Source organism: Orcinus orca, chromosome 19 (genome assembly GCF_937001465.1).
Source record: "Orcinus orca chromosome 19, mOrcOrc1.1, whole genome shotgun sequence".
Classification (NCBI taxonomy): Eukaryota; Metazoa; Chordata; class Mammalia; order Artiodactyla; family Delphinidae; genus Orcinus; species Orcinus orca.
In genome coordinates, this window is record NC_064577.1 from 1,019,001 (window position 1) to 1,036,057 (window position 17,057).

Sequence of the window (17,057 nt, forward strand, 5' to 3'; positions counted from 1 at the left end):
CTCAGTAGTTGCGGTGCGTGGGCTTCAGTAGTTGCAGCACACGGGCTCAATAGTTGTGGCTCGAGGGCTCTAGAGGACATGCTCAGTAGTTGTGGCGCATGGGCTTAGTTGCTCCGTGGCATGTGGGGTTTTCCCGGACCAGGGATCGAACCCGTGTCCCCTGCATTGGCAGGCGGATTCTTAACCAGTGCGCCACCAGGGAAGTCCAGTCATTTTGTTCTTAAGGAGATGATAATGACTGAAACATGCTTAGAATAAATGCCCTGTGCTTTAACGTGTTATTTGAGGCAACTCCATAAAGAAGAAAGTGAGATTCTGAACTGTTGCTGATTTTCAAGAGGATAAAAGTATGCAAATCACCTTTATTTTCCATTATAATAGTTTTGGTCAGTTATTCTACTGCGTTCAATTTATTCAAGTCTTCAGGGGCAGCAGCCAAAAAGATTGTAAATTGAGCGGGAAAATTGAAGTGTTTGTTCAGAGTGTTTGACCTTGAAGGTCATTGCTAGAAATGAAAGTCTTCTAAATATAGTTAATAGGAGGAAGTCACTATATTGGGAAGTGCTATCTTTCTTGGGTTCTGAGGCTATGAAAATGAGTGAAATTAGAGAGATCATTCAAAGGAACAGGGAAATGTGTGAGAGATTTCTCCTAAAGTAGCTTCTGTCTGTGATACTCCACTCCCAACGTATATCTAGATTTCCTTCTAGAGTTCTTTTTTTACAGGATCATTTTTATTTTAATCATACCCACCACTCCAGCTTGCTCCTTAAAAAAGAAAAATGAGGTCTGGGACTTCCCTGGTGGTCCAGTGGTTAAGACTCCACTTGCAGGGAAGAAGATCCCGCAAGCCACAGGGCGCAGCCAAAAAATAAAAATAAAAAAAGTAATGTCAAATTTATGTCCTCAGAATTGCTGCATATGAGACAGGGGTAGCTTATAAATCAGATTTTGTAGCTGGATAGTAAATCTTGCCTCTTTGAAGTGCTGCTAGGAGGTGATTATCTCTGAACTATATAAAGTAGGAGAATACAGTTTTCTCCTTGTATAAATCTGCCTGGAAATAATGTTTTGATTATAGTATTCTCCCCAGCTCTGATTTTTCTTTCCCTTTCCCTTTCCCCCATTTGATGTTCACAACTCTTGGAACTTCTATAAATGCAGGCGGCAGAGTGATTAGTACTCAGACACTAGAATCAGATACAGGCCTTGAGTTTGTTTTTTTTTTTTTTTTTTTTGCGGTACGCAGACCTCTCACTGTTGTGGCCTCTCCCGTTGCGGTCCCGTTGCAGAGCACAGGATCCGGACATGCAGGCCCAGCGGCCATGGCTCACTGGCCCAGCCGCTCTGCGGCATGTGGGATCCTCCCGGACCGGGGCACGAACCCGTGTCCCCTGCATCGGCAGGCGGACTCCCAACCACTGCGCCACCAGGGAATCCCCAGGCCTTGAGTTTGTATTCAAGCATTTTCCCTTTCCAGCTTTGTTGGCTAAGCAAGTCACTGAATTTCTCTAATCCTATTTATAAATTCATTTTTAAAGCCTATTTCCTTATCTGTAATAGGTGGATTTTGATAGCAACTACCTTAGAGTTGCTGGGAAGGTAAATGGCATAGTAAGTGTTCAGTAAGTTTTAGCTATTATTGTCTTTTATCTCTTTGTCCAATTCTATTAGGTATAGTATAAAGTAAGTCAAAACACAAATTGCTTACGTTAAAAAAAAATTCAGCAGACTCCAAGGGTCCACAATGAACTGTAAGATTGAAGGGAAGTCTGTAGTTAAGGCAGAGAAAAATTTGTCTAGTATTGAGTGTGATTTTACACACACATGCACGTGCACGCATACTTCTGTATGTATGTATATGTTTGTGTTTAATATCTGTATCTGTAAAGTATACATATTATATTAGGTCTACAGGGGGTAGGGGTGGGATGGGGGAGGAGGAATGTTTTATTGCAGTCTTCCAAAGAACAGAATTTACCATAATTGGGAGGCAAGATGAATTAAAAAAAATTTCTTTTGATGCTATGGGACATGTTCCTTTGTAGCCTACATGCCAGCTCTTTGTAAGTCAACCAATGTGCTGAGAAAACTCACTTAAACCCTATTTATAAATCCATTTTTAAAGCAAAACTTCCTTTAGAAACCCCTTTCTTTCTTGGGAACTCCAGTTTTTCTGAGATTATAATTAAAAGGCCATTGTTCTTTTCATGGCAGTGTTTCCTAAAAGAACTGCCAGTTTTCTGGGGGGAAAATGTTATGCATGTTAGTCTTAGTTCACATTCAAAGTAATGGTACAAGAGAAAGAGACATAACCTTTGTTTTAATACACTAGTAAACCAGGGCAGTTACTGCAAGAGTCAGATTTTTTCTTTTGATAATGAATTATTGTTTGGAGAAGGCTCTCTGGGAAGAGGAAGTAAATCATGTTTCAATCCATTATTTTTAAAGTTTATTTTTACAAACAGATAATATATGTACTACATTCTATACAAAATTCCAAAGAAACACAGAGACAGGTGAGTTGTCCTGTATACCCCAGCTACCCAGCTGCTGTCTTGAAGTCAGTCCTTGCCTGCTTGAGATTCGATGCTCATTTTAAGTTTCCATTAGAGTGAGAGAAGCATGGCTTACTGACCAGGAGAACTCTAAGCAGCTCTTTATGGGCCCACCTCAGTATATTTCTGAAAACTTAGCAGTATGAATGTGAAGATTAGGAGATGAAAGCGGAAAGGTAGAATAGAAGGAATTTTAGAGGAATAGCAGTAGAGTTTTGTTATTGGGGGTGTATCTCCTCTGGTCAGTCATTGGCTCAGTGACCATTTGGCAGTGATCTTTTTTCCCCATGCAGACTTTTTTAAACATAATCATATAATCTGATCTCTCTGGATCTTTTAATTAGATTTACTTTTCCCTGTTTCTTTTCTTGTTTTAATGTGATAATAAGTGAAAATTGCCTGTTTTACCACCAGAACGTATACTTCATTAGCTGCATTATATACTTGGTTTAATTTCTAGTTACCTGTGATGGTAGCAGAGGAGTTCTAATTGTTCATTCTGTTCATTTCCTGTTAACAGACCTCATATTTAATTTTTTTTAACATTAAAAAGATTTGAGTGGCAGAAATGGTAAGTTGTGACAGGACATTTGTTTTGGACGAACTGGTGACCAAGACTGGGCATGTGTTGGCAGCAAGAGAGGAAAACAGGCATTTGTTCTTCCAGTGTGACATTTTGATCCTTTATCCTGTAATCCAGTGTATTAAGTGTATTATACAGGGGAAACACAGTACCTTTTCCCTGCATGTAAAGCACTGAGATGATGGAGATTATTGTTTCACTTTTCATGTTTTTTAGTTTTTACTAAAGGCCATGCTTGATGGTGTGGTTGGCAAAGAAAAATTAAGTCAGGAAAGAACCTCATGCATGCTATCATGTGATAGGTGAACTAGATAATCCTTCTCGATTTGTCTTAATAACAATAAAATATTATATCCATAATCATACTTACCAAGTGAACCTTTGATTTTTTTTCATCTTGGAATTTTTTGTCCTGACCACTAAGTTATAACTGAAGGTGATTCCATTTGTGGCATCATTATCCTAGTTAATGGATACTGTCATGAATGTATTATTTGATTTAAAAAGCCATATTCTCTAGAATTTATCTTCTAGGTAAAATCATATACTGGGATAATCTGCAGAGTACCCAAGTGATATGGATATTAAAATCAATAGCTAAACTGTAACCATTATGTTTCTTCTCTTGCTAGCAAAAGGATAATCATACAACTCTTAGTTTCTCAAGCTTTTAACAGGGACTTCAGTCAGAACTAAAAATGAGTTGACATTTTTGAGAATCTTTTCAATATACATAATTAATGAAGCTGCTACCTATTGCATCTCACTTATGCTTACAGAATATTTATATATAGCCTTACTGTGCTAATATTTAGCGACAGCTGAGAGCCTCACTGCAAAATGTTGTAAATTCATTTTTACAGAGCTATAGTTTTTTGTCTGTTTTGTTTATTTTTCTGTGTTTTTATAATCTTAAAATTACTTTAAACATTCATTGGTTGTAGATTTCTTAGTTAAATTAGACATAATCTGTAATTTTGATAAAGTGTCCACTGTTTTTTCTTGCAGCTAGTATGGATTTCTGGGTCTGTTAAGTCAGGATACAAGTGTACTTTCTTAAATTTATTTATTTTATTTAGGGCTGCATTGGGTCTTCGTTGCGGTGCGGGCTTCTCATTGTGGTGGCTTCTCCTGCTGCGGAGCATGGGCTCTAGGCGCACGGGCTTCCGTAGTTGTGACACACGGGCTCAGTAGTTGTGGCTTGAGGACTCTAGAGCGCAGGCTCAGTAGTTGTGGCGCACGGGCCTAGCTGCTCCGTGGCATGTGGGATCCTACCGGTCCAGGGCTCAAACCCGTGTTCCCTGCATTTATAGGCGGATTCCTAACTGCTGCGCCACCCGGGAAGCCCTCAACAGAATTTTTTTTTTTTTTTTGCGCGCGGGCCTCTCCCTGTTGTGGCCTCTCCCATTGCAGAGCACAGGCTCCGGACGCAACAAGTGTACTTTCTCATATTTGGTAGCAATTTTTCATTTATCATACTGCCAGAGTTAAGGATACATTTGAGGTACCATATTTCATTGATTCTAAGATGCATTATTATTTCCTGTATTACGTAGAAAGAAAAATACCTCCTATTAAACTGACATGCCGTTGATTATTAAATATATCCCAACTTCAGAGATGTTAATATGAAAAACTGTGCAACTTAGTCTTGATGAACTATGGTAATATTGCCACCTTAACTTTGTATAAGGCTTTGTAGAAAGCACTTATACGTAAGTCATCTGATTTTATCCTCAAACTAAAGCTAATCTGTGAGGTGGATTAAATTATCCCATTTTCAGATGAGGAAATTGAATTTCATGGAGATTCTGTGCTTTCCCAACATCATGTTACAGTGAACTACGGTTTCAGGGTCACATTTTCTTACTCTGAGACTTAAGGTGTGATTGACACCTGAAGTATCACCCCCCACCCCCAGTACATGCACGCCCATACACCTATAAAATTGTTTGGCCTAGATTTTTCTTTCCGTTGCCTAATGTACATGTTTCATATTTAAACTTCACTGTTTTGTGTTTTTTGTCATGTTTTGGCTGCGAGGCATGTGGGATCTTAGTGCTCCAACCAGGGATCGAACCCATGCCCCCCTTCAGTGGAAGCATGAGTCTTAACCACTGGACCGCCAGGGAAGTCCCTAACCTTCACTTCTTTTACAGCTGTTCATGTGTCTTAATTCTACTGATAGTGTTGACTACTATTAAAATTATTATTGTTTTAATAGTAAATCATGAGGGACTCTCTGCTAATATGTGAATTGTTTTAATTCTGTGTTGCTTGACCATGAGGAAGCTATATATGCCATCATTGGTGGTTTATTATACATTTTGAAAGCAGTGTATCTCTTTCTAGCTGACTGCGTAAAATGTTCAGGAACGGTTATGGGTTGAGATCTATGAAGTGATCCAGAGAAATAGTTGTACTGTTCTTGACAAATCAAGGTCATATCTACTTCTTTCCCAGGTGGTGGGTAATGCTGTAGCAGCATTATCTGAAATCAGTGAATCTCACCCAAACAGCAACTTACTCGATCTGAATCCACAGAACATTAATAAGCTACTGACAGCCCTGAATGAGTGTACCGAACGGGGCCAGATTTTCATTCTGGACTGCCTGTCTAATTACAACCCTAAAGATGACCGGGAGACTCAGAGGTCAGTCTGTTTTTCTGGATAGTATCTAGGAGTCTTGCCCGGTTCAATAATTTCTAGTAAGTCTGTATTAGAATAAGGGTCTGTTACGTTGGGAAAAGCAGTGGCTTATGGGATATATATTGCTATCCTGTGGTATTTTCTCAATGTATTTAGGAACATTTTAGGTGGTAGAGTAAACCATGCAAAAAATAGCTCTTCCTAACAGGAGATGTGTATTTTTCATTTCTTCTTTGAACAGTATAGTTACAACCCTCTGAAAAACTCTCCCTCATCATGGTCTCACATCTCCCATACAGCAATTCCTAGCCATTTGGCAAACAAAGGTTTTTTGAGTGTCTCTCACTGTAGTAACAAAATTTTCGTTCTTTTAGATACATAGTAAGTGGCTTGATACTAGTTATTGAGCTGCCTTATACCTATAATTAGTACTAGAGAAACTGTGTTGGAGCCAGCAAAATGTATGATGTCTTCCGTTAGATATAGGAATCTCATCAGTCTGAATTTGGAGAAGATTTTGGAAGGCACACCTGGATTGTTCTGCTCAGCTCTACCACTTTAGTGTTGCAGATTTTCTTTGACTATCAGATACTGACTACTAAATTTCATATACACATACATATATTTTAGTTTACAGAATTGGAGGTATCATCAGTTTTTATTGAGCATTTTGTGTATATAGGCACTGTACTAGGCAAAATAATTCTGAAGAATTGTTGGCTCTTCATTTCATTTTATTTTATTTATTATTATTATTTTCTTTTGCGGTACGTGGGCCTCTCATCGCTGTGGCCTCTCCCGTTGCGGAGCACAGGCTCCGGACGCGCAGGCTCAGCGGCCATGGCTCACGGACCCAGCCGCTCCGCGGCATGTGGGATCTTCCCAGACCAGGGCACAAACCCGTGTCCCCTGCATCGGTAGGCGGACTCTCAACCACTGCGCCACCAGGGAAACCCTGGCTCTTCATTTTAATTATGGTAGATAGGAACCTTCCTTGCCCGGCTAAAGCTCGAGCTACTATAATGTAAGTGCTCTTCACTTGTCTGGGAAATTGTTCCTTCTGGATTTAACCAAAGCTCACCCTGATAGTTTCTTTCCATCACTGAAAGTACAAATATCTTCTGGAAATAACTTTACATACAATTTTATTTTCTCTTGGTCATTGACATCTCACACTTACTCATTCACTCAGCAAATATTTATTGAGCCTGTGCTGTATGCCAGGCATTGTTCTAGGCTCTGAGGATATAGCAGTGGACAGACAAAAATCATAGCTCTTATGGAACACTTATTCTGAGGGATAGGGCAGAAGTATATATAATATGTATATGTAATACAGCATATAATAGGTCAGATGATGATAAGTGCTAACAAGAAAGATAAAGTAAGGAGGAGATCTAACAAATGCTGGGTGGTCAGGAAAGGTCTCCCTGAGAAGGTAGAATTTGTATAAATACCTAAAGGAGGTCAGGGAGTCAGCCAAGTAGATACAGGAGGAAGGGAGAAAAACACAGCTTACTTACCTTGTGTCCTTAACTGAGTCAGCTAGCCACTCACATTGCCTAAGAGCTATCAAAATTAGGTTAATTTCTGAAGAACCCTCAATGGATAACTAAATATTCTGTATTTTATGAGACATTTAAGTGTAGGTGGCAGGGACTAGGAGAAGGGAATGAGGTTGAGAGAGTATTGCAGTGGTGTTGTGTTGTTAAAAACAAACAAACAAACAAACACCCTTCCCGAGATTCCCTTATTATGCTGAATGCAAGAGGTTGGGTGGTTTTCCCTGTCACCTCATCTCCTTCTGCATCTTACAGTGAAACTTCAGCCACAGTTGGTTGATATCTCTCACTATGAAATAACTCTCAGAATGCTTAATTTGACTTCCTATAGGCTGAGGAGAAATGGGCTGTGAGGCAGGGAGCCCTTACATAATATGGCGAGATAGAGAGGACTATAAAATAGGAAGGTAAATGGTGTGAGCTTCAGGTGTTTGGGGTATTGGCTAGTTCCCTTCCAGTTTGAACATCCCTTATTGCTGGTTTCCTAAAGTCTTCTGATATCCCTGCTCTGTTTGTAGTTTGCTAGGATTGAGGCGTCCGCAGTGTTGGATCCCAAATTTACCTATGTATGGAGTTTTGACTTTTCTAACGATTTTCTAATTTCTTTATACCTGGGCCGTGGGAACCTCTGACAACATTACCTTATAGATTGGATTGAGCAAAGAAATTATAATTTAAGGTACTAATTTTCATTTTCTGTCCTCAGTATCTGTGAGCGGGTAACTCCTTGGCTATCTCACGCCAACTCAGCAGTGGTGCTTTCAGCAGTAAAAGTCCTAATGAAATTTCTAGAGTTGTTACCCAAGGACTCTGACTACTACAATATGCTGCTGAAGAAGTTGGCCCCTCCACTTGTCACTTTGCTGTCTGGGGAGCCAGAGGTGCAGTACGTCGCCCTGAGGAACATCAACCTGATCATCCAGAAAAGGTTGGGAAAAAATGAATTGGTGATTAAAGTGTTTGTAATTTTGAATTAAACTTAATAACATCATTATTAAAGAGGACTGTGTTAAAACTCTGTTTAATGTATGGAAATGAAAATACTGTATGGTAGAGCAACTTGCCCAGGGTCAGGAGGCTAACAGTTGATTTTAGAGTGTTCTTACAATGAATGCCTGGTGTTGCTCTACAATTTAGTTTCTTTTCTGAAGGAACTCTTAGTTGTATGATAGCTAGCGTCTGCTTAATATGGTTCAGGCTGTAATTTAGATCAGGTTGTTGTTCTTCCAGTGGTTCTTCTTGGCAATATATACTTTACTCCTTAAAAATAGTCTGCCAGATAGATCTGGTTAGAGGGATGTAGAGGAAGTTTGTGAGTTTTTTTCCCTGGAGTGGAGTGTGTGAATGGAGAGCAGAGAAGCACAGGTTAGGTATTAATGCAGACTCAGAAGGAATATCAATATATGCCTCATCTTCCTTATCTTGTGTTTCTGTGTACCACAGGCCTGAAATCTTGAAGCAGATGAAAGTTTTCTTTGTGACGTACAATGATCCCATCTATGTAAAACTAGAGAAATTGGACATCATGCTTCGTTTGGCATCCCAAGCCAACATTGCTCAGGTCAGACTTAAAGTAGATTCAAGTTAAGATCTAATAACTTAGATCTTAAGATACGGCCTTCAGAAAAACCTAGGCCATGAAATTGCTGTTGGAGAATCCTTAATGATTATTCACTTCATGGATTTTTAACAGGTTCTGGCAGAACTGAAGGAATATGCCACAGAGGTGGATGTCGACTTTGTGCGCAGAGCCGTGCAGGCCATTGGACGGTGTGCCATCAAGGTGGAGGCAAGTGTCCCGTGGTAGTTGTGATCACGTTGTGGGACTCTGGGTATTCTCTTCACCTCTTTCCTTACATTTTTAAGTTTATCAAAATAATAAAGCACATTGTTAAAATATTAAAGAATTTTTAATGAAAAACAGCTGTCCCTGGTCCCTCTCTTTCCCGAGGGAATCATGTTTAACTCTGTTCCTAGTTTTAGTTATTTTGATTACTTCCATATCTCTAATATCCTTATGCTACTATTTATTGATTTACCAATTGTAGACATTGTCTATTAACTTTCCGCTATGAGAGAAGCAACTTGGTTCATATACTCACTTCTACTTCTACCCTTCTACCCTGTATACCCTTCTGTATAGATCCCCTGTATAGTTATATCATGAGGTTTTTGTTCCTATATTATCTTTGTAAATTGAGATAATATACCTTTGTTTCTTGTTCTATCAACTAGAGTCTTGCAAAGCTTGCTGTGCATATTATGCCTGTAAATATGTAGAGCCTACACAATCAAATGATTGCGTTTTCTTTCTTATAAAGGCTTTTGTTTTTTCTGTAGTTTATAATGGCCTTTGTCTTTTTTTTTTTTAATTTCATTGTGCCTTCATTGCACTCCTATCTTCTTCCAGCTTTTCAAGCATAATATCAAATTAATAAAACTTTTCTTTTGTTCTAGACCCTTCTCTCTTCCAGTCCTCTGTCCTTCCAGTCCTTACTCCAGTCTGGGTCGTTGCTTTCTTGTCTTCTGCACAGTCATCTTTCCATACAGCCTCCCTTCATTGCTGTTTCTTGTTATGGGTACTTTTTCATAGCATTCCTCTTTTTGTGGTTGCAATAGTTTCTTAAATCTCTTGTGATGTGAATTACAGTTTTTGGTTTTGTTTCTGCAGTTTGAATTTAATTATCTGGAGTATTTTATGGTGATGGTTGCATGTCTGTGATTTTTTAATTGAAGTGTATACCATACTTACAGTAAATTCCTGCCTATTTGTGTTAAAAATGAGATGACAGAAAAGTTGTCAGGACTTCTGTGCACATAGGCAGGACTGTTGACTAGCAGGTTTCTGCTTTAGGGAAGGGAGTTGATCTTTACTTGGAAGTCCTCTTGAAGAGCTTCTCTGTGGTCTTAGAGGGCAGATTGGTTCTAGCTTGGTTGCAGCCTTCCAGTAGGTATTAAGGGCTACAACTTACAATGCACGGCTTCATCAGTCACCAAGCCTCTGTTGTTTTTCCTCATTCAGAAGTTTGTTGCAATTAATGATGGCTTCTGTGCACAACGATACTGTGGATTCAGAGCTCCATATTTGTTCTTACTACTTGACTGTGTGCAATTCTGCTTTTTTTTCTTTTGACATTTTATTTAATTAATTATTTATTTATTGGCTGCGTTGGGTCTTCATTGCCGCGCGTGGGCTTTCTCTAGTCGCGGTGAGTGGGGGCTACTCTTCGTTGAGGTGCATGGGGGCTTCTCATTTCGGTGGCTTCTCTTGTGGCAGAGCACGGGCTCTAGGTGCACGGGCCTCAGTAGTTGTGGCTTGTGGGCTCTAGAGCACAGGCTCAGTAGTTGTGGTGCACAGGCTTATTTGCTTCGCCGTATGTGGGATCTTCCTGGACCAGGGCTCCGACCCGTGTCCCCTGCATTGGCAGGCGGATTCTTAACCACTGCACCACCAGGGAAGTCCCTACGGTTCTACTTTGAGTCAGATTGGGCCATATGATTTCACAAGGATAGTTACTAAAATAATTTGTACAGTATGACCAGTGCTTCACAGGAACAGAAGGAAACAGATGCTGTGTCAGAGAAGTGCCTCTGAAAGCCAAATTCCTAATTGGCCTTCCTTGTTTTTATTTACTGAATGCTGCTTCATATGGTTACCACTGATAAATCGTTTAGTAGACTAGTTGTTATAGCAAGAAGTCAATTAATCCTGGTTTCTACTTCTGGTTCTGCCAGCTCAGTTGCTTCACATACTTAATATATACTTCTGTTGCTCCATTTGAGAAATGGGAAAATCTGTTTATTGGATCTTGATGTGTTACATCTTTTTTTTTTTACTCCCACACTTCTTAACTTACCACCACTACTTAACTTTTTTCTTTTTCTTTTCTCATTGTGGAATAGCCACCTGCTAATGGTATTAATGCAGACAATTTTCAGAGCTATTTTGGTAGCAGAAGAGTCATTTTGTGCTTTTCACTGCCAGAATGTCATTGTCTTACTAACCTCTCTGACAGTGCTCTTGCAAAGAGTCTCATTCCAAAGTTAAAGAGATTTTTCTATCCCTGGAATTACTAGAAAGTGTTCTCAAAGCATCTAGATTCCTAGCAGCTGTTAGTACCGTCTATTGTGACTAAATGGAAAAGTTATCCATCATCTTCTGGAAGAGATGAACTTCTGGTGGCTCTCACTACTTCCTTTGATTCAGGGTGCCCTGGTGGGAATATGAGTGTGTGAGGAATGAACTTCCTTTGGAAGCTTAAGATCAGCCTTCAAGAATCCTGCCTTTTAGATAGTGTTCTCTTATTTCCAGTTACCTGGATTTGCCTAAGAACTTTTCTTAGAACTGGTTAAATCATGAAAGTTATTAGTTGGAAAGAGTTGCCTAGTCCAGACACAGTTATTGGGGCAGGAGAGGCAGTGATTGCCTGTTTTTACCTAACCTATCCATGGGACAAGGGCAAGAACCAGCGAGGGAATTGTAATAGCCTTTCTCTGTAGCTTCCAGACTGAGCTGCTGCTGTTCTCTCAGGGCACCTGACCCTTTTTTAATGTGTAGTTGGTTTCAAAGATATGACAGATGAGAAAAAAAGAATTTTAGTTTAGTGCTTAGCTAAGATAACAGGGCCTATTGTAAAATTTGGGTGTTAAGAGTTGGAGTTGTTTTTTATCATGACTGTAAGTACAGGTGTTTCCTTGTTGCTTTAAGTACCCTGAGGTGAAAAAAATGTATAATTTTATCATATTAAGTTGGTTAGGTTAAAGATTAAGCATAAGCCATTGAGTCAATAAATAACACTGAAAAAGCAATTTCATGGTACTGTTTTTTCAGTAACTTTTGCCTGTTCTTTTTTGTTTGGTTGTTTTTTTAAATAGATTTTACTCTCCACCCCACCTCCAGCTTTATTGAGGTATGATTGACAGATATAAAGCTGTATATATTACAGTGTATACCTGTTTCTTTAAGGAGGAAATAAACCCCTGCCCTCCTTTTCTTACAAATAAAATGATTTTGTTTGCGAGATTTATTTATATGTTTGGTTTTGTTTGAGAGAGATTAAGTCACTAAGTTAAGGTATTCCTCACTTCCCACTCTTCTGTTCTTTGGTGTTTACCATTTCTCATTTTTGTAGCTCAAGATAAGGTACTGACTTACGTCTTATGCAAACAAAAAGCGTATGTATTTACTACATAAAATCATAAAAAAAAGACAAGTTAAAAGTAGAACACTCTGCTTTCTCCTACCCCTGTTCTACCCTTCCAGAGATGATGTGGACATGATTTTAAGTCTTTGTTTACATAGTCCTCCATAAACAGGTGTGCTTTTTACAAAAATGAGATCATTCTACAAATGCTATTTATGTTTTTGTAGTCTGCTTTTTTTGCTTATTATACATGGACATTTTCTCATGTTACTGATAATATTTTACATCATTTTTAGTGGTTTGTAGATATACTGGGTGATTGCTTCATAATTATTTAGCCTTTCCCTTCCTGTATGGACCTTAAAGTTGTTTCTGCTCTTTTTCCAAATAGTGGTTATAAGGAGGATCCTTTTAGCTAAATCTTTGATCTCTAGTTGAGGTGACATTTTTCTTCATTACGCTTAGCCATTTGGAATTGCTTTTTCATGGCATGTGTATCTTGTTTCAATGTGTTATCTTTTCCACATTGATTTTTTAAAGTTTTTTTATAATTAATTAAAGGTATTAATTCATTTAATACCCCTTCATTTCATTAATAGTTATTTTCCCAATTATTTTCCTTTTGATTTCATTTGACTTCTTGATGCATAGGAGTTCACATTTCCTTTTGTAGTGAGTTCTATCCATTTTCTCTCAATGGTATCTTTTTTTAAAAATAATAAATTTATTTATTTATTTATTTTGGGCTGCATTGGATCTTCGTTGCTGTGTGTGGGCTTTCTCTAGTTGCAGAGAGTGGGGGCTACTCTTTGTCGCGGTGCACGGGCTTCTTCTTGCGGTGGCTTCTCTTGTTGCAGAGCATAGTGTCTAGGTGCTCGGGCTTCAGTAGTTGTGGCATGCAGGCTCAGTAGTTTTGGCTCGTGGGCTCTAGAGCACAGGCTCAGTAGTTGTGGTCACGGGCTTAGTTGCTCTGTGGCATGTGGTATCTTCCTGGACCAGAGCTCGAACCCGTGTCCCCTGCATTGGCAGGTGGATTCTTAACCACTGAGCCACCAGGGAAGTCCCTCTCCCAATGATACCTTTAGTGGACCACCTAGAAAATTGTGCTTCACTTCAAAATTATATAAAATTCACTTTTATTTTCTACTTTAATGGCAATGGTTTGGTTAAAGATAAGAGTGTGGGGATCAAACACAAGAACAATTCATCCTTTCCTTACTGTTATGAAATGTTGCCTTTATCATATACTAAATTTTATATGTCTGTATGCCTTTCTCTGTCTCTGGACTTACTTTGTATATACAATGATTGGATATTTACTTTTGTTCCTCTGCCATACTGCTTTAATGGTGTTTTTAAAATTTAATGAAAAGCAATATAGGTGAGATGACAATTTGCTTGAAAATTACTATCCTAGACTTAATTGTTTTTGAATATTGATGCATCATGGGAGATGACCTTTTGTTTATCTTTATTATAATAATGAAACTAAGGATTCAGTAAATGTTAGCTTTCTATCAAGCCTTATGCTGAGTACTTTATTTGTACTGTGTAATTTGATAATTTAACCCTTACATGCTTTATAATTTATCATAACTTTTATATTTAAAATTTCCCAACTGTTTTGCTGTTGTAATAACAGCACAGGAAATAACTAGTTGAAAATGAATAAAATAGAATTCAAAAATGGGAAAACTACAATAATAAAAGAGAACAGAATCATATATGACCTCATATAAATAACCTCAAGATGCAATTTTGTTTTCGTTATATTGCTTGGAATGGTTTAAATTATAGTACCTTTAAAAGATTTTATTACAGAAATTTTTAGGTATACACTAAGGTAAAATTGATTAATGAGCTCTCATATACCCACCATCCATCTTGAACAAATATCAACACATTGCTGTTCCCATTTGATCTTTTCCCTCTCCCTCCCCCTTCAAGGGAGTGGGTTACTGTTATATTTTAATGCAGATCTCAGATATCATCTTATTAGAGTAGTCCAATGTGTATATCTAATAGATAAGGTCCTCTAAAAAGAAAATTGTCATGATATCGTTACCGTACTCAACAAACAGTAACTCTTAATCTCATTAAATACCTAGTCCATGTTCAGTTTTCCCTAATTGTGTCTAAATGTCTTCTTACAGTTGCCTTGTTCAAATCAAAATCTAAATGAGAGCTAGCTATACATTGCATTTGGTTAATACGTCTCTTAAGTCTTTATTTATTTATTTGGGTGCCATTTGTTGAAAGGACTAGATCATTAGGCTTGTAGAATTTTCCAGAGTCTAGATTTGGCTGATAGTATTTTAGTGATGTTGTTTATCTCATTCCTTCAACCCCTTTAGAAAATTAAATCTAGAGGCTTGGTAATATTCATATTCAGTGTTTTTGGCAAGAATACCTCTTAGATGCTGCTGTGAATTTCCTATTGCATCTTATCGGGAGGCATATAATGGAATGACCCATCATAATACATTGTAATGTATGATAAGTCAGTTCTTGGTTTTTAGGATCTCTCTTCTGGAACCTTCTTTTAAAAACTGTGACTTATTGTTTCAATACATTAGTTTTGTCACTTGTATTCTTCCATATTCCCTTCATTAATAAAAGACTAATAGATTAAATTCTATTTTATAGATGAGCGATAGGCTGTGGAAAGTTGCAGTTTATCTAAGGCCATAGACTTGCAGTTATATAGCCCAGAAGATGGCAAATTTTTCTTAGAGTTTTTTGAGTCACAGAGAACTTTGAAAATATAATGAAAACTGTAAACCTCCCAGGAAAATATGCTTGTGTGCACAAATGAAATTTGGCAGTTACATTTCAAGAGGTTTAAAGATGCCTTCTGTCTGTGCTCATTCATGAACTGCAGATAAAGACCTCTTCGCTTGGCTTATTCTTTCATTCTTATTCTTTCCTTCTACCTTAACTTATGCTTTCTTCTCATTTCTGTCATCCTGGCTATCCAAGATGATTTTTTTCACTTGAACTGTTTCTTGTAATGAGTAAAATTTGGAGTATATCTAGAACTTCTGTATATCTCCATCAGATAACCCAGCCTCTAGTATAGTGTGGTCAAATTAAGTGCCTCATCTTTTAGTCCAGTTTAGTTGATAACACTTGAGTGTTCCAAAAAAATATTTTTTATTTTTTTATTTTATTTTATTTTTTTTGCGGTACGCAGGCCTCTCACTGTTGTGGCCTCTCCCGTTGCGGAGCACAGGCTCCAGACGCGCAGGCTCAGCGGCCATGGCTCACGGGCCCAGCTACTCCGCGGCATGTGGGATCTTCCCGGACCGGGGCACGAACCCGTGTCGCCTGCATTGGCAGGCGGACTCTCAACCACTGCGCCACCAGGGAAGCCCCCAAAAAATATTTTTTATGTTGAGGTTGTGTTATTGGATAGATCATCTGACTTCTCATTATGTTCCTCTTTGCAGCAATCTGCAGAGCGCTGTGTAAGCACATTGCTTGATCTCATCCAAACCAAAGTAAATTATGCCGCAAATACCCCAACAAGTACGTCCAGATACTTCTGCCCCTCTTCCTCAGATCATTTAGGAAATGTTTAAGTAAGGCACTTTGAGGTTGGCTAGGTAAGAATTAGTCTTTGTAAAGTAACTGGTCATAATTGAATACCTTATTAAAAATCAGAAACATACAAGTTGGTTAGCACAAGGATTAAAATCTGATTTTTCACTCTGCTTTATCACCTTTAGAAGAATGGAAGCTCTGTCTGAATATGCATTGTCAATTGGCATATATTAAAGTTAGCCAGATTCTTTGGTGATGAAGTTACTATTAAATAAGGATACCCATATATTCCACGTTGTCTGGGCATAATCCATTTTATGCCTCTTACCAGGCATAATTAATAATTGTGCCCCTTTTCACTCTCAGAAACGTCTCAGTTTGAATAATAAATTATATGGTCACCTTATTGTAAAAGCCAGGGAGGTGACAGCTTCACTATTCACTTAGTATGTTACCTAGTACTTGTAGAAAATTATAGAACATGCAACAATGAACTGTCAGAGTTTCAGGCCTTTTCTGAAGTATTGTAGCTGCTTCCATTAAGATATACAAAATCTACATTTTCACTCCACAAAAATTTTCACATTGAGGCCTCTTAGTTATGAAACAAAAATACTTTTTCAGATTTGCTTTTGAAGGCAAACAATTAAGGAACCTGAAAAGAGTGAAATAAGAGCAGATCTTATAAGCATCCTAAATCTCATTTTACCTTATAATCATAGAGATGAACTGTGCTAAGGCTTCTGATTATGGTTAAAGATAATGTGAAATGAAGTGACTTACAGTTAGTTAGCTTAGTGGTGGATTCAGAATTAGAAGAAATATTTTTATAGGGTAGTGGTTTATTAAGCATTATATATATATATATATATATATATATATATAAATTCTAGAAATGGTATTTTTGGAAAAAGGATCATATACTTTTACCACTCTCCCAGGAAAGAGGAGGGTTGGGTTTCTAAACTTCTTGATTAAGTGGGGAGGTGTATACCTTAATATGCTTGGTAAAGAAA

The 17,057-nt window shown here is 38.1% G+C and overlaps 4 protein-coding genes across 4 annotated transcripts in view; 1 reads left to right on the top strand and 3 right to left on the bottom strand.

Annotated features, from left to right (window-relative positions):
• Positions 1–17,057, bottom strand: part of LOC101279217 (transmembrane protein 102-like) — a 116,539-nt gene that overhangs the window by 58,620 nt on the left and 40,862 nt on the right. The window lies entirely within an intron of this gene.
• The window catches only part of LOC101278225 (uncharacterized protein SPEM2-like), a 115,404-nt gene that overhangs the window by 49,124 nt on the left and 49,223 nt on the right, over positions 1–17,057 (bottom strand).
• The window catches only part of LOC117199193 (uncharacterized protein SPEM3-like), a 111,241-nt gene that overhangs the window by 47,550 nt on the left and 46,634 nt on the right, over positions 1–17,057 (bottom strand). The gene's annotated exons all lie outside the window — the stretch shown is intronic.
• The window catches only part of LOC117199194 (AP-2 complex subunit beta-like), a 63,118-nt gene that overhangs the window by 24,943 nt on the left and 21,118 nt on the right, over positions 1–17,057 (top strand). The window contains 6 exon segments of the mRNA XM_049701802.1: positions 5,605–5,795; positions 8,061–8,282; positions 8,798–8,915; positions 9,048–9,143; positions 15,948–16,005; positions 16,008–16,026. Of these exon segments, the coding sequence (XP_049557759.1) occupies positions 5,605–5,795; positions 8,061–8,282; positions 8,798–8,915; positions 9,048–9,143; positions 15,948–16,005; positions 16,008–16,026 (704 nt within the window).